This window comes from Pan paniscus, chromosome 5 (assembly GCF_029289425.2).
Source record: "Pan paniscus chromosome 5, NHGRI_mPanPan1-v2.0_pri, whole genome shotgun sequence".
In the NCBI taxonomy this organism is placed as follows: domain Eukaryota; kingdom Metazoa; phylum Chordata; class Mammalia; order Primates; family Hominidae; genus Pan; species Pan paniscus.
In genome coordinates, this window is record NC_073254.2 from 17,751,469 (window position 1) to 17,778,356 (window position 26,888).

Consider the following 26,888-nt stretch of genomic DNA (forward strand, 5'->3'; position numbering starts at 1 on the left):
ATTGCCATTGCTTGGTGGCTTCATTGATGCCCCTTTAATAATATTTCTGTAGATAAGGAGCTTATAGTTTGGTCAGACCTTATTACTACCCAATTCTGTCTTTTATTTTTCCAGAAATGGTGTGTTAAGATTAGATGTACCTGTATTCAACACATCTGTTTCCACGTTTGTTTCTTTTTTACTTGAGACTGGCAAATAAGATTAAACCAAAAGATAAAACAGGACCTCATTTTTTCAAAAGGGCTGTGTTTCAGTTATCCTTTGACTAAGGGCAGAGGTAGGGGTAGGGAGTATGTAGAAGAAAAAGGAGATGGGCCGGGCCTGTAATCCCAGCGCTTTGGGAGGCTGAGGCAGGCAGATCACGAGGTCAGGAGATTGAGACCATCCTGGCTAACAGGGTGAAACCCCGTCTCTACTAAAAACACAAAAAAATTAGCCGGGCGTGATGGCGGGTGCCTGTAGTCCCAGCTACTTGGGAGGCTGAGGCAGGAGAATGGTGTGAACCAGGGAGGCGGAACTTGCAGTGAGCCGAGATGGCGCCACTGCACTCCAGCCTGGGCGACAGAGCGAGACTCCATCTCAAAAAATAAATAAATAAAAATAAAAATAAAAGGAGATGGTGGTTGATTTCATTGTATTGGCACTCCACCAGGAGAAGAGAGCGCCTCCTTCTGGCATCTGTCCTGGCTTGCCATCATGTCCCTCCTGTGCTTCACTCAGTCATCTGTCTGATAAGCTGATGGAGCCTGCTCCCGGTGCAGGGGCCGTCTGTGTGCCCCACTCGTATATATCCCAGGACAGTCTGGCTGTCCTCGAAGAGCCGCTGAGGAGAGGTTAATCAGAACACCTGTACGGCACCCATAATTCAGGCAGCACAGACACTGGCATTATGCCTGTCCTGAGGCGTTGCCCTGTGCTAAGTGTGGTCCAGTTAGATGCTGGATCCTAGGAGGTCTTAGGCCAAGGCGGGTCAGTGGCAGGAAGGAGGGCTCTTGAGATGGAGGCTTATGGACAGGGCTACTTAGCAGTTGACACAGACATATTTTAACGTTTTAAAAAACAGTAGGATTTATCCGTGCAGATGGGCACTGTTGACTATGGCCCTCCTGCAGCAGGCCAGACAACACAGGATACCCTACAGCTAAAGAACAGCCTGGAGATCGAGACCTTGGGACCAGTCTCATCTTTGGGAATGTCACCAAGGCTGCTGAAGGTCTGGGTAGGTCCTCTGGGCCTGCTGAGGTGCAGACGAGTGACTCCAGAGTCTCTGCCCCTGATGTCCACCCTCGTTTCACTGCACCAAGCCCCACGCCAGCCTACACTTGAGGACCCTTAGCTTCCAGCTCACCGGCGTGTGCCATGAGCCTCTGTGGCCATTGATTGAGCAAGCCTCCTAGGGTTTTTGTAGGGTGAGCCCCAGGCTGGGCACAATAGCATATTCAAGCATGAGGGCACAGTTCAGATCGGCAGTCTAGTAAAGAAAATTCGAACTCATGTCACTGTTCAGAATTGGAAAAATCGAAATAACCCAAGGAGACTGAGAGGCGTTCTGGAGGCGACTCATTCATATACAAAGACAGTTTTATCATATTAAATTCGTGCTGTTAAATGATTTTCCTCTGGGGGTGGATTTTTAAACATTTTTCAAATTTTATTTTTTAATTGACATAAGTGTACCTGTTTATGGGGTAGATAGTGATGTTTCGATAGATACAAGGTGTAGTGATCAGATCAGTGTAATTAGCATATCCATCGTCTCAAACATTTATCATTTCTTTGTGTTGGGAACATTCAGTATCTTCCTTCTAGCTATTTTAAACTATCGCTTATTGTTAGCCGTAGTCATCCTACAGCGCGTAGAACACTAACACTTATTCCTCCTGTCTAGCTGGAATTTTGAATCAACTAAGAAATCTTGCCATCTCCCCTTTCCCCCTGTGGGGATGTGTTTTTTCTCTTCTAGCACCTCGGTAACCTCTGCCAAAGTGGCTGTGAATGGCGTTCAGCTGCATTACCAGCAGACTGGAGAGGGAGATCACGCAGTCCTGCTACTTCCTGGGATGTTAGGTCTGGACACTTTTTAATGGAATATTTTTGCATGCTGTAAAATCTATGATGCCTTCACAATACTAGATGCCAAATATTGATTATTAATTTTAGTGCTTTTCTGAAATGTTTTCATATTTGCTGCAATCAAACTTAAATGACTTAGAAAAGTAGGTAACTTTCTACTGCTGTTCAGAATTGGATTTTTTATTCCTTTAGTAAAGTACCCAGTTTTTCCTATACAAGTACTCTGTGAAATCACAGTTGCCCATAATTTGGGAGGGTGACAGGGGTCAAGGAAAGGGGTGTGGGAATAAGGGGTAAAGGAGGAAGGTGAGTGGGTAATCAGTCATCCTAGTTTGCCTGGCATTGGGGGATTTTCCAGGATGTGGGACTTTCAGTGCTAAAACTAGAGTGAATTGATCACTTGTTGTGGTTGATAATATATTCCGTTAAAACAAGAGGTAAGAAAAAAAAAACTCAGTTTGAATCTTTTTAGAAATCAGAGTTAGATTGGCATATTACCCTCTCTCAATGTATGGGCCATAATAAAGCCTACTGGATCTCAATCTCATTTTGCAGAACTGGAGTTCAGATGTAGAAAGTTCAAGGGAAAAATTTGCAGTGATTCCAGTACATCCGAAATCTGGTTTTAAGGGTGTTAGTATTGTTGCTTTATTTTTGATTTAGTTAAATAATCCTAATATTTAATCTCAGTATTCCTGGGGGACTGGATCCAGGAAGCCCTCAGATCCCAAAATCTGAGGATCCTCAAGTCCCTGATATAAAATAGCTCAATGTTTGCATGGAAGCTACGCATGTTCTCCTGTATACTTTAAGTCATCTCTAGATTACTTACCATATCTCATGCAATGTAAATGCTGTGCAAATAATTGTTATTTTGTATTGTTTAGGGAATAATGACAAGGAAAAACGTCTGTACATGTTCAGTACAGACCCAACCATCCATTTTTTTCCTGAAATATTTTTGTTCCGAGGTTGGTTGAATCCACAGATGTAGAACCCACGGATAGGAAGGCTGACTGTACTTATTTCTTTGTGATTTGCTTCTTTCTAAAAGTGAAGTACTAAAAAGGTTCCACTTGACTGAGCCTCAGCGGATCGTGGCACTGTTGCACGTGTGTCTAAATGGTGTTTGGTACCTTTGTTTTCCTTAACCTGATGAACGAGGACACTGACTCTCATGGCTGATGGGGAGCTAAAGTTATCTGTAAAAACATTGCCTATCTTAGCTTTCCATTATTTCGGTATTGCAGTCATTGTCCAGGTGCTAAAAACTTACCAATTTAATTTTTTTTTTTTTTTTGAGAGGGAGTCTCACTGTTGCCCAGGCTGGAGCCAGTGGCACGATCTTGGTTCACCACAACCTCTACCTCCCAGGTTCAAGCGATTCTCCTGCCTCAGCCTCCTGAGTAGCTGGGATTACAGGTGTGCGCCACCATGCCTGGCTAATTTTGTATTTTTAGTAGAGACGAGGTTTCACCATGTTGTCCAGGCTGGTCTCAAACTGCTGACCTCAGGTGATCCACTTGCCCCGGCCTCCCAAAATGCTGGGATTACAGGCATGAGCCACAGCACCTGTCCCCAATTTAATTTTTTTTTATGTAAAGTATTAGCATGATTCCAATATTTAAAAAAATGGACCAGAGAAGATTCTCTCTCCTGTCCTATCCTCAGCACCCAGTTCCCCTCCCCACAGGCCTCTCAGGTGTTACATGCTGATAACTATGTACATGTATTCCTTAAATGTTTTTTTAAGTTTTATATTCTTGGCACTGGTCTTCAAATGTGTACATGTGTGCCAGGGAGCAAATGCCTTCTTGTTTCTGAAATTGGTCTTTTAGACTGTTCTTTTTTCCCATCTTCTCACCTCCTGCCCCTCCTTCAGGGTACTTCCGTGGCCAGAACCCCTCCAGGTCAGAGGCAGAAGAGAAGCCTCATGGGTCACAGCAGCAGATGTGGGCTGGAGATCTATTCATTTGGTTTTGGCTTGAATTTTCTGAATGGTTTACTTGATCTTGAGAAAGATATATCTTGCCAGGAAAAATGATAGGCCTTGACAATGTTAAATGATCCTGCACCACCTTGAAAGACATTTTCTAATATGGTTTGTCAGGCAAGTGGTTAGTAGTCATTTGTGGCCTGAGGTAGAAGTCCTCAGAAATCAGCAGACTTCACTGATAAAATGCTGACTGGCCCCTGGACTGGGCTCTGTGAGAGTGGCCTTCTGCACTGTGCACAGTAGGTGTGAACACACCACACCTACAGGGACCACGTGGTGGGCTGTGGACTAGCGGCCAAGCTCCCTGCAGGCCCACTAATAGAATTCAGCTTTTAGCATGGGCTGTTTCATGCTGTTCTGATGAAACTGATTTGGTTTCTTTCCTCCATACCCCTTCTGCATTTCAGTGTTTTTGTTTAGTTTTCCTGGTTTTTAATTTTAACTACAAAATAAAATCTTTAGGCTATTCACTTTAGCTTAGTAAAAAAAAAAAAAAATTAAAAATCTGGAATTTTAGAATTCTACTTTGAATAACTTGGACCAAATCTCATAAATTTCTTTGCAGATATTATAGAGATCCCTCTCATGTGTAAGTCATTGTTTTAAGAAGAAAAGATAACCCAGAAGCATATCTGTGAATTAATTTCTATACAGTTTCATTAATTCTTTCCTTTAGAAAAGGAAGATTAAGCCAAAGAGGTTTCAAAAGTGCTGAAATAATACAGAACCAAAGGAAGACCCAGGGCCTCTGTCTTTCTCAAAATAGCCACCAGGGGGAGGTCGGAGGCAGGCCTGCGCTCCGCCGGGAAAGGAAGCCCGCCTCCTTTTTTTTTTTTTTGGTGGAGGGACAGAGTCACACTTTGTCACCAGGGTAGAGTGCAGTGGCGCAATCTCCGTTCACTGCAACCTCTGCCTCCCTGGTTCAAGCGATCCGCCCGCCCCGGCCTCCCAAAGTGCTGGGATTACAGGCGTGAGCCACCGCGCCCGGCCCCTTTTTTATTTTTTTGGAGACTGAGTCTTGCCCTGTGCTCAGGCTGGAGTGCAGTGGCGCGATCTGGGCTCACTGCAACCTCCGCCTCCCGGGTTCAAGCAATTCTCCTGCCTCAGCCTCCTGAGTAGCTGGGACTACAGGCGCACACCGCCATGCCCGGCTACATTTTTTTTTTTTTTTTTTGTATTTTAGTAGAGATGGGGGTTTCACCGTGTTGTCCAGGCCGGTCTCGAACTCCTGAGCTCAGGCAGTCCGCCCGCCTCGGCCTCCCAAAGTGCTAGGATTACAGGCGCACCCGGCCAGCCTGCCTCCTTTCTTCGAGTAGATGGATTAAGTCATTGCAAGGCTGCTTTCCTGATTACATTCTGACCACTTTGAGTAGAAACTACTTTGCTTTTAAGATTGCTATTGCTTCTGTTTTCACTGTAATGTGTTTGATAGGTGAAAGCGATCACCTGAGGGTAACCAAGTGGCTGTTTTTAGGAAGTGGAGAGACTGATTTTGGACCTCAGCTCAAGAACCTCAATAAGAAGCTCTTCACGGTGGTCGCCTGGGATCCTCGAGGCTATGGACATTCCAGGCCCCCAGATCGCGATTTCCCAGCAGACTTTTTTGAAAGGGATGCAAAAGATGCTGTTGATTTGATGAAGGTAGGTCTCTGAGGGAAGGGCCAGGGGAGGAAGGGTGGCTGGGCCTGTATTCATTTATTTTGTTTAAATTTTGTTGTTATATTTTTCTACAAAATAATACCATGTGATTGCTGTAGAAAACCCCAAGAGTTCAAATAGGTATAAAGAAGAAAGTAGAAATAGCCCACAGTCCAGCTCTCTAGAGACACTACCAAATCTTGGCGGCTCTGCTTTCTGGCCAGTCTTATTACATCACAAACGCGGTTTCATATTGATGGCATCGTACTACACCTAACGTTTTTCTGACTTACTGTTTTTGTTGAACAATATTTCAAGGAAATAACTTTCATGTCAATAAATATGCATTTATACTAGTTGTATGATAGGCACGTATTATTCCATTGTATGGATGTACTGTATCTTATTTCACCAATTTTCTTTTTTTTTTTTTTTTTTGAGACAGAGTCTCGCTCTGTCACCTAGGCTGGAGTGTGGTGGCGCGATCTTGGCTCACTGCAACCTCCGCCTCCCGGGTTCAAACGATTCTCCTGCCTCAGCCTCCTGAGTAGCTGGGATTACAGGCACATGCCACTATGCCCAGCTAATTTTTGTATTTTTAGTAGAAACAGGGTTTCATCGCGTTAGTCCGGATGGTCTTGATCTCCTGACCTCATGATCCACCCACCTTGGCCTCCCAAAGTGCTGGGATTACAGGCATGAGCCACCACACCTGGCCTATTTCACCAGTTTTCTAATAGTAGATAATTAACTTAATTTTTAAATTGCCTTTTTCTGCTGTTATAAATAGCAGGCAGTGAACATTCTGTTGCTCGTGGGCATTTTCATTTTTTTGCCACTATAAACAGTATTGTTGTGGACATCCTGGACTGAGCTCCTGGCACACAGGGAGAATTTCATACAAATTTAGGAGACAATTTGCTAGGTGATGGAAGTTCCAGATGTTCATTTTGCAGGATAGTGCCACAGTAGTTACACCATTTTATGGTCCGGGCAGCAAATATCTTGGACTAATATTAATTCTTTACCTTTAATTTTCCAGTCATTCCATTCTTTTTTCTTGGCGGCCTCTCTAAGATGTAATCTTTGTCCATTTTCCCTGCCAAACGCATGTCCAGACCCTCTCTGATTCACCCGCGGACTCACACAACCTCCCCATGACGCTGTTCTCTGACAGCCTGGCTCTTGCCAGTTCTTCCCACAGTTGCTTTACCAGATACCCTGCTTCACTCCATCCAGCAGAGCTCAGGGTCCCCCCCTCTCTGATCTACGGAACTGTTCTCAAGGTCCTTGCTCAGGCATGCATATGCACACACGTGCACACGCATACACACGTATGCTGTATTTGTCATATTTAAGTACTTGGTCTCCATTGATTCTAGTTCCTTGAGCTTTTTATCCAACCAGAAGATGTAGTTCCCTCCTAATTCAAACCCATACCGTATACTCAGGTTTTTGTGACAATTTCCACTAAAAGTAATTAAGAGAAAACATGATGTCATCAAATGATGGACTCTAGGATTTTTCTTTTCTGGCTAATTGATACTCCAGCCTCACACCTGTATTGATTCTGATAATTAGTGATTCAGTTTCTTTTAACAGAGAGGAGCAATAACCCGTGCCGTGCATTTTGTCGTATGATCATAGGCGCTGAAGTTTAAGAAGGTTTCTCTGCTGGGGTGGAGTGATGGGGGCATAACCGCACTCATTGCTGCTGCAAAATATCCGTCTTACATCCACAAGATGGTGATCTGGGGCGCCAACGCCTACGTCACTGACGAAGACAGCATGATATATGAGGGTAGGTTCTGCGAAGGGGAGATGCCGGGACGGCAGATCTTTCCCCTCTCTCCGCATCTCATCTCTTATTGTGGGATATGTTGACAAGTCACATCTCTCGTGCTTCTAGTTCTCAACTTTCAGGTAGGAAGAATAACGAGTTCTCAGAAAAGTAATGCAGTTTAACCAGTCTGAGTTTTAAAGCTTTCTGTTTCCAGGAGTGAAACTTCCATGGCTCAGGAAAAGGCTAAGTAAAATCACTATTTCCATTTGCTACTACTGATAATGAACTTCAGGGAAGGAGGGGGTGGTGTGAAGTGTTATTAATAACCTCATTTAAAATACTGTGAGGCCAGGCACAGTGGCTCATGCCTGTAATCCCAGCACTTTGGGAGCTCAAGGCAGAAGGATCGCTTGAGCCCAGGAGGTCGAGGCTGCAGTGAGCCATGATTGTGCCACTGCACTTTTGCCTGGGTGACAGGAGTGAGAGAGAGATGGGGGAGGAAAGAAAATAATGTTGAGTGTGGAAAAGAATCACTGGATACAAATATGAAACCTTTTATTTTGATTAAAAGAATTTCTGTGCTATTTGCATGCTTTAAGGTTGTCCTTCAAGCCTGTCTTTGAGGTTTTTTTTTTTTTTTTGAGTTTGAGTTTCACTGTTGTTGCCTGGGCTGGAGTGCAGTCGTGCGATCTCGGCTCACCACAACCTCTTCCTCCTGGATTCAAGCGATTCTCCTGCCTCACCCTCCCAAGTAGCTGGGATTACAGGCATGCGCCACCGTGCCTGGCTAATTTTGTATTTTTTAGTAAAGACGGGGTTTCTCCATGTTGGTCAGGCTGGTTTCGAATTCCCGACCTCAGGTGATCCACCTGCCTTGGCCTCCCAAAGTGCTGGGATTACCAGCGTGAGCCCCCACGCCCAGCCTGAGGTCTTTACGGGCACTGGAATAGGGGCCAGTGAACTTCAGCCTGTGCATTACACCTAGCCTGCCTCCCACTTTTGTGCAGCCCATGTACCAATCGAGGTGGCTAGTGCTGTGAGTCACAGAGACCAAGCTGGGGTGTCCGTTTACCACCCAGCATTGCTGCCCCAGACCTGCACTGGTGGTCACTACACAGGGGTGACTGTTGGCAATGAGCAGGCACCCAGCCATGGAATTTCAGTCAGCAACTCAGGAGTTGCTTAGCCTCCAGCAAGCTGCCCCATTGAGATGACCAGGCTCTTGGGAGGAAAGAAGGGTGCACCAGGATCTAGGGGTTGCTGGGACAAGAAGTGAAACTGACCTGCGTTACCCTACTACCCCCACCTGCCAGCCTGGCCCACCAGGACCCTCTTCCTCAGGCCACTAGCTTTTTGTCCAAGTGTGATTCTAGTGGATCCCAGATGGCCTGCCCCAGACACTTAGGACTAGGTGGGTCAGGTGTTCTCTCCTCATGTGTAAGTATCTACATAATGTCTTTGATTTTGCTTCTTGGCCAGCAAAACCTAAAATATTTATTTACTCTCTGGCCCTTTACATAAAAGGTGTACAGATCTCTTCGCTAGAATATCACAAGTCTAGTCTTTTTCAGCTATTCGGCAATTCACGTGACTTTTAAGTAAGCTACTTAGTGGCAGCGTTCTGTTGTAGAATCGTAGTTCTTCACAGTCTGTTTTTTAAATGAATATGAAGCTCTTACGGCGAGTCTGATGTGGTTGCCAGTCCTGTCTGTGCTCCTGCTTGTCCTTATTTTGCTCCTGCCTGGTATCCATCTTGTGCACAGTAAGCCATTCCGCTCTGTTAAGGGTCTGTCCCCTCCCGCGGCCTCTAGGACAGGCTGCCTTGAGTTCTTCCTCCCTCTCCTGTATCCTTAAATTCTCTCCACTGGGTCAGTCCTCTCAGCCTGCAAAAGTGGGCACAATTCTTCCTCCAGAAAGTTGCCACTCCTGCCTGTGGTTACTGTCTTCCCATTCTTTATTCTTTCCCACAAACTTATGGAAAGAGCCACCTGCATTCCCTGCTTCTAGGGATCCTCCTCTCCTTCCTTCTCTAGTCCATTCTGCCCCATCTCCCTCTCTGGCCCATTCTAGCCCCCTCTACTGAAACTCTCCTCACTGACCCCTGCCCACTTGTTCTTTCCCATAATCACTATCTCAGTTCATGGCCTGCAGGTGACCCGGCATCCAGGCAGAGTCCCAGATGCATCCCTCGAGGGCCCAGTCCTCCTCTGCCCTCTTCATTTGCCCACCTTGCCCTGTTCATTGAACTGTGATGCTTTCTGTTGTTACATAATACCCCTCCAGTTATCCTCACCTCTCTTCTTTCCCCCCATTCTCCTGGTTTAGGCCGCTAGCTTCATATGGTAGTTTGTTCTCCATAGGAGAGTTTCCTTTGTAAGGCAAAAATCTAATCACTTAATTCCACTAGAGGACTTAAAATCCTTCACTAACCAGCAAAGTCCGCGCAGTTTGGCTGGCCCCTCCTGCCAGCCCCTCCCCGGACATTCTCCCATCTCCCCTTTCTCCTCATCCTTCCGGTGCCTCTCCCACGTGGGATAAATGGCCATTCCTGGAACAAGCTTCCCCCTCATGCCTCTTCGCCTTTGCAACTGCTGCTGTGCCAGCTTGCACCAGCCTTCCCCTCAGCCACATCCTCTGCCAGGGCATATTCACCCCTGACACAGCTCCCTGGGCCTCCGCGTCTGGGATGGCGTCCCGGAGCCCTGAGACCTGGCGGTGCTCTCCCTCCTGGACCCCGCCACACCTTGCACGTGCCTGTGTCACGGCCCTTCAACCCCGGGCACTGTCAGCACTTACTCCCTTGCCTCGGTCACCGCAGTGGGAACTCCCTGTGTGCAGCTGCTCTGACTTTCCTTTCTTGATGAAAGCAAGAGTCTCTCAGTAGCGCAGCACTCTACTCTCTGACATCTTGCTACTTCCCCTCCTGGCCACTCTTTCTTTTTCATCCCCCATCCTCTCCTAACTTGTGTCAAGATGGCTGTGGCCCGCCAGTGCGCTGGAGACCAAGCCCCCACCACGCACCTCCTCTTGGCTCCTTGGTCATTCTGCAGCGTTTGAGAACATGCTCATGATGTGTGCGCCATTGGTCACACCCCTCTTCTTGAAGCTTTCTCTGTCTGGAAGTTCTTGCCACCGTGTTCTCCCGACTTCCCTCCTCTCTCAGGCTGTTCCCTGGCTGACACGTGCCTGCTCCCCCATGTGGGCCACAGTGTTGAGGTCCTCCAGGCGTCACCCTCAGTGCTCTGCTCCCCTCTTACCCTCACACCTGAGTAGCTTCACTCAGCTCTTTGCTCCACCTAACTCCCAAACCCCACATATTCGACTGTTGTTTTTTTTTAAGAGACAAATTCTCACTGGGCGTGGTGGCTCACACCTGTAATCCCAGCACTTTGGGAGGCTGAGGCAGGAGGATCACTTGAGCCCAGGAGTTCAAGACCAGCCTGGGCAACGTAGCAAGACCCCGTGTCTACAAAAAAATACAAAACTTAGTCAGGTGTGGTGGCATGTGCCTGTAGTCCCAGCCATTTGGGAGGCTGAGGTGGAGGATCACCTGAGCCGGGGAGGTTGAGGCTGCCGTGATCTGTGATTACACCACTGCACTGTAGCTTGGGTGACAGAGGCGAGACCCTGTCCCAACAACAGCAACAATAACAACCAAAAGAAAAAAACAGAAAGAAAAGAAAAAGACGATTCTCACTATGTTGCCTTATTCAACTTTTTATTCAATTTTCTTATCTGGTTGTCTCACACCTACTTTAAATTCAGTCTGTCTAATACTGAATTCACGATCTTCTCTCTAGGCCTGTCCCTTCTGCTAAATTTCTTGTCATTATAAATAATACTCTTTCTCCCTGAAAATAATATTTTAATTACTATTTATTGAGTGCCTGCCGTGAGCTAAAGTCTTTAACAACGTGATATCCATGTAAGGTCTCTGATACTCAGCCTGCTTGTCAAGTGAAAAACGGGGGCTCACAAAAGTGAGGAAACCTTCCAGACCACATTCCCCGCACTGCAGCCTGCAGCCCACTGCACCCTTCTGCTGGGCTCTGAGTGGCCCCATCTTGCCTTCCCCCTCTCTCCCTCCCACCAGGCTCCCGCCAGCCTCATTGGTCCCGTCTGGGCTGATTCTGTGCCTCTCCAACCGGTCCAGGTCCTTGCCTCCTACCAGTCTGCCTTCCATGATGCTCTGATAGCAATTCAGCAATATGTGAATCTCATGGTATCTTACTTTAAGCCTTCCAGGACTCCCCACAACTTTCCTGATAAAGTTCAGGCTCCTTCACTTTGCTCACGGAATGAGTGGCCCGGCCTCTGCCTCTCCAGGTCCCCTCCCCCCACTTTCCCCTCCCAACCACCAGTGTCCAGCCATCCGAGACCACCTGGGTCCCTGCAGCAGGTGGCGGGCTCCTGCCTCTTTGTGTGGGCCCTTCCCGCTCCCTCCCCACTCCTTCACTTGTTTGCTGACTTCTCTTCTCCCAGAATGGCCCAAGCATTCCATCTTCTAGGAAGCCCTCACCGCCGCCACCCCCTGTCCACTGCCCGTGTGAGCACACAGGCCACTCTGCTACAGATGGACGGCTGGTTCTTGTACCCGTCTCCTGGGGTGTAGGAGCAACAGTATCTCTCTAGGGTCTAAGTCCATGAGTGAAATTGCTGAGTGTTGTGGGCAGGTAGACTACATTACAAGTGACAGATTATTTTCCAGCAAAATAAGTTTACACTTCCACCAGCAATAGATGAGATTCTTAACTTTTAGCTCTTCAACAAAAACTTGAAATTCTCAGACTTCTTAATTCACTAGCCAATCAAATGGGTGTAAGATATTATCTTATTGGGGTCTTAATTTGCATTTCGTATTACTAATAAGATTGAAAATCTGTGTTTATCCACCATTTGAGTTTCTTCTGTATTATATCCATGTATTTTTATTGGTGAAAAGTTTTTTGTTATGTAATAATTGATACACACAATACAGTATGTTTGGTTATACAGTATGAAATGTAACAACAAAACGACCCTGCCGCTGTCCACCCAACTCAGCACCAGAACAGTTTCAATGTTATCCCAGTGTTACTCTAATCCTAGTCAATAACCCCTTTTAGGGTAACTGTGTTGCAAGCATCTCTTCACAGGGGGTGGCTTTTGCCTTTTTCTTTATGGGCAGAACTACTTAATGTAAGGAAATGCCACAGTGTTTTGTTTTTCTTTCCTTTTTCTTTTTCTTTTCTTTCCTTTTTTTTTTTTTGAGACAGGGTCTCCACTGTTGCCCAGGCTGGAGTGCAGTGGCACCATCTCAGCTCACTGCAGCCTGCTTGCTCAACATCAAACTATCCTTCTGCCTCAGCCTCCCAAGTAGCTGGCACTACAGGCGTGTGCCACCGCACCTGGCTAATTTTTGTTTTTTTTTTTTTTTGAGACGGAGTCTCGCTCTGTCGCCCAGGCTGCGCAGTGGCGTGATCTCGGCTCACTGCAAACTCCGCCTCCTGGGTTCACGCCATTCTCCTGCCTCAACCTCCCGAGTAGCTGGGACTACAGGCGCCTGCCACCACGCCCGGCTATTTTTTTGTATTTTTAGTAGAGACGGGGTTTCACCGTGTTATCCAGGATGGTCTCGATCTCCTGACCTCATGATCCGCCTGCCTCGGCCTCCCAAAGTGCTGGGATTACAGGCATGAACCACCGCGCCTGGCCAATTTTTGTATTTTTTGTAGAGACGGGGTTCCGCCTCATTGCCCAGGCTAGTCTCGAACTCCTGGACTTAAGTAATCCACCCACCTCAACCTTCCGAAGTGCTGGGATTACAGGTGTGAGCCACCATGCCGCCCGGCCTCACAATGTTTTATTTTCTCATTGGTTTGGCTGGTTTTGTGTGATTTTAGATCCACCAACATGTTTGCCCATTTGTTTACTCACCTGTTCTTTCTTCTCAAATGTTCCTTCTAAAAGCATTTATCTTCCTTCTTCCTGAAGTTATTTTTAGAAGTTATTTAAGGGCAGCCTGTTAATGGTCAACTCAGTTTTTACCAACAGGTGTCTTTTCTTTCACCCACCTTTTCTGCAAGTCTGTTTAGCTGAGTGTGGAAATGGAAGTGGAAAGTCATTGTCTCCCCCATTCTGCAGTCTTCTGCCTTCCATCCTTGCTGTTGAGAAGTTTCCTGTCCGTCTATGTGGTTCCTGCTTCGGAGTGATGTGTCTTAACTCTCTGGCTGTTTTTCAGATTTTCTCCTTACCTTTGATATATTGCTGTTTTAATATATTCTGTCCAAATGCAGATTTCATTTTACTTATCCTGTTCGGAATACATTGCGTTTTTGTTTATGGATTCTTCGATTCATTCTGAAAAACTCTCCCACCCATTATTTCTTCAAATAGGCATCTCGTTCATTCTCATTCTCTTCTTCTGAGACGAGCAGACTTTTGTAGACCTCGTCTTTCCATCTTCCTTATCTCTTCTGCATCTTCTTGTCTCTCTGCATGGTGTTCTGCATAATTTCTTAAGATTTGTCTTCCAATTTTCTAGTTTTTTTATTAACTTTATAAAAATCCTGTTTGTTTTGTGACCTTTGGTTAGGAGCTAATATTTACTCACTCTTAATCTGAAAATAAACAAAGCAGTGAGCATAAATCGAGAGCGCTTTCCTTCCGGGAAGATTTGCATTTGTTGCTCTTGGGAACCACAGGATCATACCAGGTTGGGGCCATTTTTAGCTCAGCTTAATCCAGGAGTCTCAGGTTGGGCCCCGGCCTGCCTGCGAACACTGCGTCTCCACCCAGAGCAGGCCTGCCTTTGGAGCTGGCTTACTTCCTTTGCTGTATTTTCAGGGTTCTCTTTCTCATGTGCAGACACACTCACACACACTCACACCCCGGTTTCCATTAACCACTGCAACTTCAGCAATGCCACAGAATTCTGTTTTGTGAAAGATCTAGTTATTCCCCTGCAAGAAGGCCTTTCAGAGGGTATGGTCTGCCATACAGCCAAAAGTAGAAGCATGTGCAGGGACGTTTTGCTAGCGATCTTCACACTGTCTTGCTTGCTTCTCTCTCCCTTACCCTCCGCCCCCAAACGTTTTCTTCTTCCTACATCTTCTCCCCACCTCTCAGGCTGTCTCCACACACCTCATTCAAGTCTTTTCATTCTTGTGCAGAACAGTTCATCTTCTTCAGCCTTTATCTTCAACTGACACGGGGCCTACCTCTGAATATTTAAGCCAGTCAGCAGAAGCAAAGGCAGGCACCAGGCACTGTCCTGTAATGGGGGATCCGCCCTCCTCAGAAGGCAGCTGTGATTGTAAATAGCAGTTTTTCCTCCATTTGGTGATTTGAATTCACTAAGCACACAGTGAGTGCCTGCCAGGTGCCTGACGTTGTCCAGGACTCTGTAGAGATTGTTGCTCATGTGAGTTCATGCCATTAGTGTTATATTTCTTCCATGTGTAACGTGTAGCTCTCAGGAAGCAATATTTAATATGCTCAAGAGCATTAGAATCTTTACTTATCACAGTGTATTTAAAGAAATATGGAAAAGATTGGCCTAAGGAATTGCATTTGTTGATTCATGTTAATGGTTGTTTTTAGCTATTCTTCCCTACTAGTGAATCATCTACAATACAGTTTGAAGTTTGGTACTTAGCCTTTTACACCCATATTTCTTCGGTAGCAGAAATTAGAATGAATAATTTGTGTGCGTTTTTCAATGTCCATACAAATGCAACGCAGAAAAAAACTCCTCTTTTGCAAACATTGTCGCTCTTCCTCAGGTGACCCTGTTAGGGTCATATTTTCTTTTATCTTGTATCTTTAAAAGAAAGCAGTAAGTGCAGCTCTAATTTCATCCACTTGGTAAGCATTGATTTGTGGGCCTGTATTGTGGGAGGCACTAGTGTAGGCCCTGGGGTACAGTGGGGAGCAAAGCAAAGTCCCTTACACTGCACACAGGTCCTAGTGGGAGGCAGGCACTCAGCCCTGGGTCCAGAAGGCACCGCAAAGCAGCAACCAGGGCTAAGCCGAGCAGAGGGAGGGAGGGAGGCATTCCAGGCAGACGAGACAGTGAGCGCATGGGCTCAGAAGTGGCTCTTGCTCGGAATACTTAAAGACAATACTTTAGTATGAAATTAAACCTTTCTTCACCTACACTTCTGTTTTTCAGGCATCCGAGATGTTTCTAAATGGAGTGAGAGAACAAGAAAGCCTCTAGAAGCCCTCTATGGGTATGACTACTTTGCCAGAACCTGTGAAAAGTGGGTGGATGGCATAAGACAGTTTAAACGTCTCCCAGATGGTAGGTTACTGGGCTTGAAGGGCTCTCTGCCTGTTATAGAGGGTGCTCGAGTTCCTCCCCAGTGTTCTGGAATTGCTCAGTGATTCATGAATCTGCCCATCGCCCTCACACGCTCATGTGTGAGCAGAACAGAGAATACTAGTTCTTGTGTACTGTGCCAGTTCTTGGGCAGTCAATCTGGCTTAACGGAGAGGTAGGACTGCGTGTCCAAAGGTTCACATTGTTGAGTCTTTAATAGCAGACTGTTCTTTTTTCCTTCTAATCCTTGGTGTGTGTGCGATGACAAAATAATTATCCAGAAGCCTTAAACTGTTTCTATTTTCTAATTCCAGAATGAGTAATTCGAAAATAAATAGGCCACAATGTGTACAATATTTTTTCCTTTTTACACATTTAGATGTGTCACCCCACGAGGACACTGTTAATCTTTAATCTCAACGGAATTAATATGAGGAAGAAAATATTCCGTTTTTTCCATCTTCAGAACTAAGTGATATGACTGTAACCATGAACAATGAACAAATATCTCCTATTCTTTTTTTTTTAGATGGAGTCTCACTCTGTCACCAGGCTGGAATGCAATGGCATGATCTCAGCTCACTGCAATCTCTGTCTCCTGGGTTCAAGCGATTGCTCTGCCTCAGCCTCCCAAGTAGCTGGGACCACAGGCGTGCACCACCACGCAGGCACATTTTTTTGTATTTTAGTAGAGACAGGGTTTCACCATGTTGGCCAGGATGGCCTTGATCTCCTGACCTCGTGATCCGCCCACCTTGGCCCTCCCAATTGCTGGGATTACAGGCCTGAGACACCGTGCCCAGCCTCCTATTCTTTATCTGAAAAATTAACGAGATTTCCAGTTAAAGTAAGAATTGACATCTTTAAGAGAAATTCTGAATTATAGTTTATTTTCATACAACTATTTATGTTTATAATCTCATTTTTTTTTAATTGCTGAGAAAATAGAGTAGCTAAGATCTAATCTTGGAGTGCACTGTTACAAAATGGTTGTGATTGAAGGACCAATTTGATCTATTAGGTAATCATTTCCTGCATGAATCATCTGCCAAAACTTTCACAATGAAAAGGACATTTGGAAATGTTACGCTTCTGGTTTGAGTTGAAAACAGCAAATATATCAAATGTATGCCTTATAATGTTTCTGTTCAGATGCAGCATCCACCCATGGAGACAGGCCCTGGAAATCTCTGCTCTTAAAACAAAAACATGCCATGAAACAACGTTTGAGACAGTTCTCCATTAAAGAGGGCACATTTGTAAAATGTAAACTTTGATGTTTTGTTGAAGAGAGTAGTGAAAAGACAGGAAGATTTAAAGGTGGAAATAGGGTTAAATCAGCAATTCAAAAATACGTTCATGATACAGAGGCTGTAGCAGTGTATAAACTGTCTCACAGCGAGACCCTTCATGATGTGTCCCCCTTCTGTGCTGACTCATTTGGTAGGAGCCCTTTTTTCCTACTGTCCTCTCAGGTTTATGGATGCTTGGCATAGTGTAGGGATTCATTGCATTGCACGGCTCTGGAGTGCGATGGGCCTGAGTGTGAGTTCTGCCTGTGCCCCCGGCTTGCTGTTAGAATGGATCTGGGCAGGTAACTTAGCTTCTTGAAGCTTTGGTTTCCTATCTGTGACCTCGAAAAGCTGTTGTTGCGGGGATTAAATGAGGTGTTACCTATTCAGCTTTGGTGCAGGATCAAAGACAGAGTGTCTAATGAAAGGCTGGTATTACTGTTATTACAAAAGTACTTAATGAACAAACATTTTTATATGCTGAATGAGTTAAAACATGTAACTACTGTGTTTAACAGATACGAAATTGTTTAAACAGTTGCTGGCACAAAGTGAGCACTCAGGCATATTGACTTTGATCATCACGTGATGATGCAGTTGGCCGGTGTGTGTCATCTCGGGACAGGAGAGGGAAGTGTCAGAGACCTGGAGGAGTATTTCCCTAGTCAACGGGCCCGCTTCTCACTTAGCGGGCAGCGACTTCCCACTGAAGAGGAGGGAAAGGCCTGGGGCCCGTGCCGGGCAGGGGAGCACTGCACCGTCGGGGCAGCTCCCAGCCTTCTCAGAGCTGCGGTGCCTTCCTCTTGACATGCACGGAGAGGGAATGGAGAAGGAAAGAGCCAGCTTAGGGATGCCGGGAACCGCAGACGCAACTCTCTTTTTAGCCCCACAACAGCCCCGGGGAACTGTGATTGTTCCTGTTTGTGGCTGAAGCTCCCAGTGGTTAAGGAGCCACCACAGCCTCACAGAGGCAGGAAACTGCAGTACAGGGACTAGGGCCCAGGCTGTCCATCATTGCCTCAGGAAAGTTCTCATAAATGGGGGTAAGTCCTTACAGTCTCTCCAAAGTATGTTAGTCAGGAGTGTCACAGACGCATCAGCGATAAGGAGAAGCTGCTTTGCCGTGCGCAAGTTGTATAATTAATTCCTTGTGAGGCTCACATGCTTTGAGGGCTGGCCGGGGCCCCTACACTCATCCGAAACGTGATTTCCAGGGAAAAGCTGTACAGGTGTCAAGCACCTACCACTGTTTTCACGGTGGGAACCGCCACTGTGGAATATAGTGGTGGGGTGTTTATTTGATTTTCCTACTATTTTACACGAATTTAAATCAGGCTGCTTATTTACTAGTAGAACTCAGAAACAGGCAAGCAAACAAACAAGAAACAGAGAGAAACAGAAAAGGGAACCCAAAGAATGTTAGAGCTGGAAGGAATCCCAGGCACGGTCAAATCCAAAACGCAGTTTTTACGGATAGGGAAACTGAGGGCCAAGGAGGGGCAGGGCTCGCTGAGTTTCGCCTCCTCTGACCGCGTAGAATGGTTGCACTAAAGCAGATTCCTCGTGCTGTGTATCCGTCAGGTAACATCTGCCGGCACCTGCTGCCCCGGGTCCAGTGCCCCGCCTTGATTGTGCACGGTGAGAAGGATCCTCTGGTCCCGCGGTTTCATGCCGACTTCATTCATGAGCACGTGAAAGGTTCACGGTAAGTCCTGTCACCGCCTTCACACTCCCCCCCAGAGCCTCGGAGTCAATGGGCAAAGCTACTGGAAGGAAAATAACCAAGAGGAGTTGGAGTTTTAGAGTACACAGCCCCCCTTTTTGCCAATGCCAGTCAGTAGCACCGCTTTATTTAGGGTACCACGGAAGAGAGAAGCCCTGAACTGTGGGTGACTGATGACCAGAAGGAAAGGCGTGTTCAGATAGACAGCTCTTACTTTCATGAGTGGCAAACATGCTCATAGGTGCTAAGCCCTGTCACTTGGTAATAGTTTAGATTTATTTCCATCAGTATTAACTGAAACAGTTTCACACAATTTGGGAATTTTCAGTTTAGTTTTTTATCATTATAAAAGCACTGACCACCCAATTTAAAAAAATCTGTTAAACCAAATTTCTGATGTCTGCTGACAGCCAGCCCTACTCAGCACAGTTAATGGTAGTGTTCCCTGTCCCTAAAGCCCCCAGGCCAGCAGGGAAAGCAGGCACAGAAACAGCTCCACTGCTCCCTTATCACTCTGTTCTATGATGTATTTAACAACGGATTTCTCAGATAATTTTTAAAGGAGGAAAAAAAGTGTCTTTTCTATAATAAAATACATTACCATAAACCTTCATAATTCCTATATCCATAATGGATAATGCTATATCCATTTAGCATTTTTTAAGTTAACAGGCATCTCTTTATTCCACACATTCCTCCTATACCACTTCAACCATGAATCAAAAATACACATGAGCCTGTATAACAAATAATTCATTTGGTAAGAGCATAGGGTCAGTGAATAGCAAAGGTGGGAGTTAGGCAGGATTATACTGCGGGTGGACAAAGAGGTTTAATGAAGGAGTTGTTTTTTTTTTGGAGTCGGAGTCTCACACTGTCACCTGGGCTGGAGTGCAGTGGCACGATCTCGGCTAACTGCAACCTCCGCCTCCCAGGTTCAAGCGATTCTCCCACCTCAGTCTCCCAAATAGGTGGGATTACAGGTGTGCACCACCACGTCCAGCTAATTTTTTGTATTTTTAGTAGAGACGGGTTTCACAGTGTTAGCCAGGCTGGTCTCAAACTCCTGACCTCGTGATCCGCCTGCCTTGGCCTCCCAAAGTGCTGGGATTACAGGCATGAGCCACCACGCCCAGCTTGGAGTTTTCAAATTGATTTAGTAGGGGCTGGACACAGTGGCTCACACTTGTAATTGCAGCACTTTGGGAGGCTGAGGCAGGCGGTTCACTTGAGGCCAGGAGTTCAAGACCAGCCTAGCCAACATGGCGAAACCCCATCTGTACTAAAAATACAAAAATTAGCCAGGCATGGTGGCGGGCGCCTGTAATCCCAGCTACTCAGGAGGCTGAGTCAGGAGAATCACTTGAACCCGGGAGGCGGAGGTTGCAGTGAGCCAAGATTATGCCACTACACTCCAGCCTGGGTGACAGAGTGAGACTCCGTCTCAGAAATAAATAAATAAATATAAATTTATTTAGTAGGGAATAAAAGGTATTTTCAAACTAGACTTTATAAAATTATAATACTAAGTTATGGTCATGGTACAAATTCTGATAGTATACTTTCTTATTAATCCTTGCAAAAGTTTTTTTTTTTTTGAGGCACAGTTTCACTCTTGTTGCCCAAGCTGAAGTGCAATGGCGCGATCTCGGCTCACTGCAACCTCTGCCTCCCGGGTTCAAGTGATTCTCCTGCCTCAGCCTCCTGAGTAGCTGGGATTACAGGCATGTGCCACCATGCCAAGCTAATTTTTGCATTTTTAGTAGAGATGGGGTTTCACTGTGTTAGCCAGGATGGTCTCGATCTCCTGACCTTGTGATCCACCCGCCTTGGCCTCCCAAAGTGCTGGGATTACAGGCATGAACCACCATGCCTGGCCTGCAAAAGTTTTTTATACAATCTCAGTTTTTGTGCTTTTGATTGTATACGTTTGCAGTGTACAAAGTGATATCTCCATATAGCACTTAATATTTTAAAAGGTATTTTATATATAATATCTAGTTATAGTTTATGACACATTTATGAAAAATATTATCCATTTTACAGATGAGAAGTCATGGCTGAGAGATGTTAAGCAATCTTTCAAGGTTGTATAGCTAGTAAATAATGAATCTTAGATTTTTCTCCTAATATGGTGCTTTTCCACCATAGCACAGCTGCCACTTATCTCTTAATATGTATGATGGTAACATGCCTAGAATAAGATACCAGGTGACCTGGTTAATTGTCTTCCACCTTCAGAAATGACAGGTTTTGCACAGTGACACACATAGTAAATGTGTTATGTGCCCTTAAAGAGCCAGGTTCAATTAAAGTCAGTCTACAAGAAAGTTTAATTTAGGAATTAAAGTTTAATTTAGGCCCATCTCCTAGCAACACAGTACATCAGTATAGGAGAAAAACACCCTTACAGGCTCACACCTGTAATCCCAGCACTTTGGGAGGCCGAGGTGGGCAGATCACTTGAGGTCAGGAGTTCAAGACCAGCCTGGCCATCATGGTGAAACCTCGTCTCTACTAGAAATACAAAAATTAGCCAGACATGGTGGTGGGCACCTGTAATCCCAGCTACTCAAGATGCTGAGGCAGAGAATCACTTGAACCTGGGAGGCAGAGGTTGCAGCGAGCCAAGATCACGCCACTGCACTCTAGCCTGGGCAACAAGAGCCGAAACCCTCTCTGAAAAACAAACAAACGAAAAAACACTTAAAGGCACAGACTATCTCTTCCCAGATTTTTACCAAGAAATACAGATTATGTGTGAAGCAAACACCAAACTGCCTTTCTTGCCTCAGAAGGAGGCTGAACAAAGGGTGGAGTTGCTCAGCAGATCTGCTTCCAGCTTATGTTAATTTGTCTCTTTCTCTCTTCTCTCTTTGTGGTAGAAGAAAAATAAGAATCGCTTATTTTTATTTTAAGCAAAGAGGCCTTAGAGCTCATTCAAGCTCAGTGATTTTAAAATGTGTTTTTAGTCGGTTGAAGCCCTTCCTCTAACAAGCACTTGTGCCGCAGTCTGAGATACGAAACACACTATGAGAGCTGCTCAGACGACAGCAGTGATGGGGAGCAGGCTTTGCCTTTCTGCCTCCTGTGTCCACATTTCCTCATATAAGTACAGCGGTCGTAATAGATTAGGACCTACTCATATGACTTCATTTCAAATCAATTACCTCTTTAAACACTCTACCCAAAGGAGGTCACACTCTGAGATGCTGGGGGTCAGGATCGAAGCATATCAATATGAGGGGTGCAATTCAGCCCATCACAGTGCTTCTGAGGAGGTGCTCAGATCTCAGGAACCAGAGGCCCGGTTCTGGGTTTCAGACTCGACTGCAAATGATGAGTCCCTCGCCTCTCGCCTGCAGCCCCTCTCCATCCCTCAGCCCCTGCCTTTGCCTGCCTGGGTGTGTGCTCACCCCTTAGGCCAGGACTCAGGCGGCTCCTCAGTGAGGCTTCCTTGCCTCTGCATGCGCCTCCAGTTGCTCGCTCACCTATCTGAGGTCATGTGGCCCCTTATACCTTTTTTCTTCCTCTTTTTTTGTTTTTGAGACGGAGTCTCGCTGTTGCCCAGGCTGGAGTGCAGTGGCGTGATCTTGGCTCACTGCAAGCTCTGCCTCCTGGGTTCCTGCCATTCTCCTGCCTCGGCCTCCCGAGTAGCTGGGACTACAGGCGCCCACCACCATGCCCAGCTAATTTTTTGTATTTTTAGTGGAGACGGGGTTTCACGGCGTTAGCCAGGATGGTCTCAATCTCCTGACCTCGTGATGCACCCGCCTCGGCCTCCCAAAGTGCTGGGATTACAGGCATAAGCCACTGCACTTGGCCTTCTTCTTTTTTTTTTTTTTTTTTTTTTTTTTAAGAGACAGGGCTTGCACTGTCATCCAGGCTGGAGTGCAGTGGTGTGATCACGGCTCATTGCAGCCTTGAACTCCTGGACTCAAGTGATCCTCCCACCTCAGCCTCCCAAGTAGCTCAGATATAGGCACGTACCACCACGCCTAGCTAATTTTTTGTGTATGTATTTTTTGTAGAGATAGGGCCTTGCCATGTTGTCCAGGCTGGTCTTGGACTCCTGGGCTCAAGCAGTCCTCCTGCCTTGGCCTCCCAAAGTGCCGGGATTACAGGTGTGAGCCACTGCACCCAGCCTCTTTATTCATATCTCTAACAGCTGCTAACGTGAATGCAATTCTTCCCATGTTGAACACTCCACCGCCTATCCCAGGATGTGGTCTAGAGCATCTGAACATGCTCAGTGCATGTTGAAAGAGAGAGAGGGAGAGCGAGAGGTGCACAGAGGGCCATGTCTCTGTGGATGGGCTGGGGTCACCAGTGCAGGACCAGCCGCATGTTCTGAGCCCAGGCCTGAGGGCCAGACCCGGTGGGAAAGTCCACGTGGCACAGAGTTGGCATCTTAAGTTCGTGTCAACTAAAGGGGAGGGAGAGGGGTTAAGAGCACCAGCAGGGGACTCAGACCTCGGTTGGAGTGCTGGTTTGGGTTTGAATGCTGGTGTGGGTTGGAGTGCTGGTTTGGGTTGGAGTGCTGGTTTGGGTTTGAGTTCTGGTGTGGGTCGGAGTGCTGGTTTGGGTCGAGTGCTGGTTTGGGGTGGAGTGCTGGTGCGGGGTGGAGTGCTGGTTTGGGTTGGAGTGCTGGTTCGGGGTGGAGTGCTGGTTCGGGTGGAGTGCTGGTGCGGGGTGGAGTGCTGGTTCGGGTTGGAGTGCTGGTTCGGGGTGGAGTGCTGGTTCGGGTGGAGTGCTGGTGCGGGGTGGAGTGCTGGTTCGGGGTGGAGTGCTGGTTCGGGTGGAGTGCTGGTTCGGGTGGAGTGCTGGTGCGGGGTGGAGTGCTGGTTCGGGGTGGAGTGCTGGTTCCGGTTGGAGTGCTGGTTCGGGTGGAGTGCTGGTTCGGGTGGAGTGCTGGTTCGGGGTGGAGTGCTGGTTCGGGTGGAGTGCTGGTTCGGGGTGGAGTGCTGGTTCGGGGTGGAGTGCTGGTTCGGGGTGGAGTGCTGGTTCGGGTCGGAGTGCTGGTTCGGGGTGGAGTGCTGGTTCGGGTTGGAGTGCTGGTTCGGGTGGAGTGCTGGTTCGGGGTGGAGTGCTGGTTTGGGTTTGAATGCTGGTTCGGGGTGGAGTGCTGGTTCGGGGTGGAGTGCTGGTTTGGGTTTGAATGCTGGTTCGGGGTGGAGTGCTGGTTCGGGGTGGAGTGCTGGTTCGGGGTGGAGTGCTGGTTCGGGGTGGAGTGCTGGTTCGGGTGGAGTGCTGGTTCGGGTGGAGTGCTGGTTCGGGTGGAGTGCTGGTTCCGGTTGGAGTGCTGGTTCGGGTCGAGTGCTGGTTTCGGGGTGGAGTGCTGGTTTCGGGTGGAGTGCTGGTTTCGGGTGGAGTGCTGGTTCGGGTCGGAGTGCTGGTTCGGGGTGGAGTGCTGGTTCGGGTCGGAGTGCTGGTTTGGGTTGGAGTGCTGGTTCGGGTGGAGTGCTGGTTCGGGTGGAGTGCTGGTTCGGGTGGAGTGCTGGTTCGGGGTGGAGTGCTGGTTCGGGGTGGAGTGCTGGTTCGGGTCGGAGTGCTGGTTCGGGTCGGAGTGCTGGTTTGGGTTGGAGTGCTGGTTCGGGTGGAGTGCTGGTTCGGGGTGGAGTGCTGGTTTGGGTTTGAATGCTGGTTCGGGGTGGAGTGCTGGTTCGGGGTGGAGTGCTGGTTCGGGGTGGAGTGCTGGTTCGGGGTGGAGTGCTGGTTCGGGTGGAGTGCTGGTTCGGGTGGAGTGCTGGTTCGGGTGGAGTGCTGGTTCCGGTTGGAGTGCTGGTTCGGGTCGAGTGCTGGTTTCGGGGTGGAGTGCTGGTTTCGGGTGGAGTGCTGGTTTCGGGTGGAGTGCTGGTTCGGGTCGGAGTGCTGGTTCGGGGTGGAGTGCTGGTTCGGGTGGAGTGCTGGTTCGGGGTGGAGTGCTGGTTTGGGTTTGAATGCTGGTTCGGGGTGGAGTGCTGGTTCGGGTGGAGTGCTGGTTCGGGTGGAGTGCTGGTTCGGGTGGAGTGCTGGTTTCGGGTGGAGTGCTGGTTTCGGGTGGAGTGCTGGTTCGGGGTGGAGTGCTGGTTCGGGTGGAGTGCTGGTTCGGGTGGAGTGCTGGTTCGGGTGGAGTGCTGGTTCGGGTGGAGTGCTGGTTTCGGGTGGAGTGCTGGTTCGGGTGGAGTGCTGGTTCGGGTGGAGTGCTGGTTCGGGTGGAGTGCTGGTTTCGGGTGGAGTGCTGGTTTCGGGTTGAGTGCTGGTTCGGGGTGGAGTGCTGGTTCGGGTGGAGTGCTGGTTCGGGTGGAGTGCTGGTTCGGGTGGAGTGCTGGTTCCGGTTGAAGTGCTGGTTCGGGTCGGAGTGCTGGTTCGGGGTGGAGTGCTGGTTTGGGTTTGAATGCTGGTTCGGGGTGGAGTGCTGGTTCGGGTGGAGTGCTGGTTCGGGTGGAGTGCTGGTTCGGGGTGGAGTGCTGGTTTGGGTTTGAATGCTGGTCCGGGGTGGAGTGCTGGTTCGGGGTGGAGTGCTGGTTCGGGGTGGAGTGCTGGTTTGGGTTTGAATGCTGGTTCGGGGTGGAGTGCTGGTTCGGGTGGAGTGCTGGTTCGGGTGGAGTGCTGGTTCGGGGTGGAGTGCTGGTTTGGGTTTGAATGCTGGTTCGGGGTGGAGTGCTGGTTCGGGGTGGAGTGCTGGTTCGGGGTGGAGTGCTGGTTTGGGTTTGAATGCTGGTTCGGGGTGGAGTGCTGGTTCGGGTGGAGTGCTGGTTCGGGTGGAGTGCTGGTTCGGGGTGGAGTGCTGGTTTGGGTTTGAATGCTGGTTCGGGGTGGAGTGCTGGTTCGGGTCGGAGTGCTGGTTCGGGGTGGAGTGCTGGTTCGGGGTGGAGTGCTGGTTCGGGTGGAGTGCTGGTTCGGGTGGAATGCTGGTTCGGGGTGGAGTGCTGGTTCGGGTGGAGTGCTGGTTCGGGTGGAGTGCTGGTTCGGGTGGAGTGCTGGTTCCGGGTGGAGTGCTGGTTCGGGGTGGAGTGCTGGTTCGGGTGGAGTGCTGGTTCGGGTGGAGTGCTGGTTCGGGGTGGAGTGCTGGTTCGGGTGGAGTGCTGGTTCGGGGTGGAGTGCTGGTTCGGGTGGAGTGCTGGTTCCGGTTGGAGTGCTGGTTCCGGGTGGAGTGCTGGTTTGGGTTGGAGTGCTGGTTCGGGTGGAGTGCTGGTTCCGGTTGGAGTGCTGGTTCCGGTTGGAGTGCTGGTTCGGGGTGGAGTGCTGGTTCGGGGTGGAGTGCTGGTTCGGGTGGAGTGCTGGTTCCGGTTGGAGTGCTGGTTCGGGGTGGAGTGCTGGTTCGGGTGGAGTGCTGGTTCCGGTTGGAGTGCTGGTTCGGGGTGGATTGCTGGTTCGGGGTGGAGTGCTGGTTCCGGTTGGAGTGCTGGTTCGGGTCGGAGTGCTGGTTCGGGGTGGAGTGCTGGTTCGGGTGGAGTGCTGGTTTGGGTTTGAATGCTGGTTCGGGGTGGAGTGCTGGTTCGGGTGGAGTGCTGGTTTGGGTGGAGTGCTGGTTTGGGTTGGAGTGCTGGTTCGGGTGGAGTGCTGGTTCGGGGTGGAGTGCTGGTTTGGGTTGGAGTGCTGGTTCGGGTGGAGTGCTGGTTCGGGGTGGAGTGCTGGTTCGGGTGGAGTGCTGGTTCCGGTTGGAGTGCTGGTTCGGGTGGAATGCTGGTTTGGGGTGGAGTGCTGGTTCGGGTGGAGTGCTGGTTCGGGGTGGAGTGCTGGTTTGGGTTTGAATGCTGGTTCGGGGTGGAGTGCTGGTTCGGGGTGGAGTGCTGGTTTGGGTTTGAATGCTGGTTCGGGGTGGAGTGCTGGTTCGGGTGGAGTGCTGGTTCGGGTGGAGTGCTGGTTCGGGGTGGAGTGCTGGTTTGGGTTTGAATGCTGGTTCGGGGTGGAGTGCTGGTTCGGGTGGAGTGCTGGTTCGGGTGGAGTGCTGGTTCCGGTTGGAGTGCTGGTTCGGGGTGGAGTGCTGGTTCGGGTGGAGTGCTGGTTCGGGTGGAGTGCTGGTTCGGGTGGAGTGCTGGTTCGGGGTGGAGTGCTGGTTTGGGTTTGAATGCTGGTTCGGGGTGGAGTGCTGGTTC

At 48.4% G+C, this 26,888-nt stretch overlaps 1 protein-coding gene across 8 annotated transcripts in view; it reads left to right on the forward strand.

The window, feature by feature from the left end:
* BPHL (biphenyl hydrolase like) overlaps positions 1-26,888 on the forward strand; it is a 37,158-nt gene that overhangs the window by 2,087 nt on the left and 8,183 nt on the right. For 3 of the 8 annotated variants that reach the window (XM_008972632.6, XM_008972639.6, XM_055113148.2), the window contains 5 exons: positions 1,964-2,067; positions 5,502-5,710; positions 7,355-7,508; positions 15,643-15,774; positions 18,666-18,789. In XM_008972632.6, the coding sequence (XP_008970880.1) occupies positions 1,964-2,067; positions 5,502-5,710; positions 7,355-7,508; positions 15,643-15,774; positions 18,666-18,789 (723 nt within the window). Of the gene's footprint in view, positions 1-1,963; positions 2,068-5,501; positions 5,711-7,354; positions 7,509-15,642; positions 15,775-16,321; positions 16,461-18,665; positions 18,791-26,888 lie in introns of those variants that run through there. The other 5 variants (XM_063605128.1, XM_063605127.1, XM_055113149.2 and 2 more) reach the window with 3 other exon arrangements.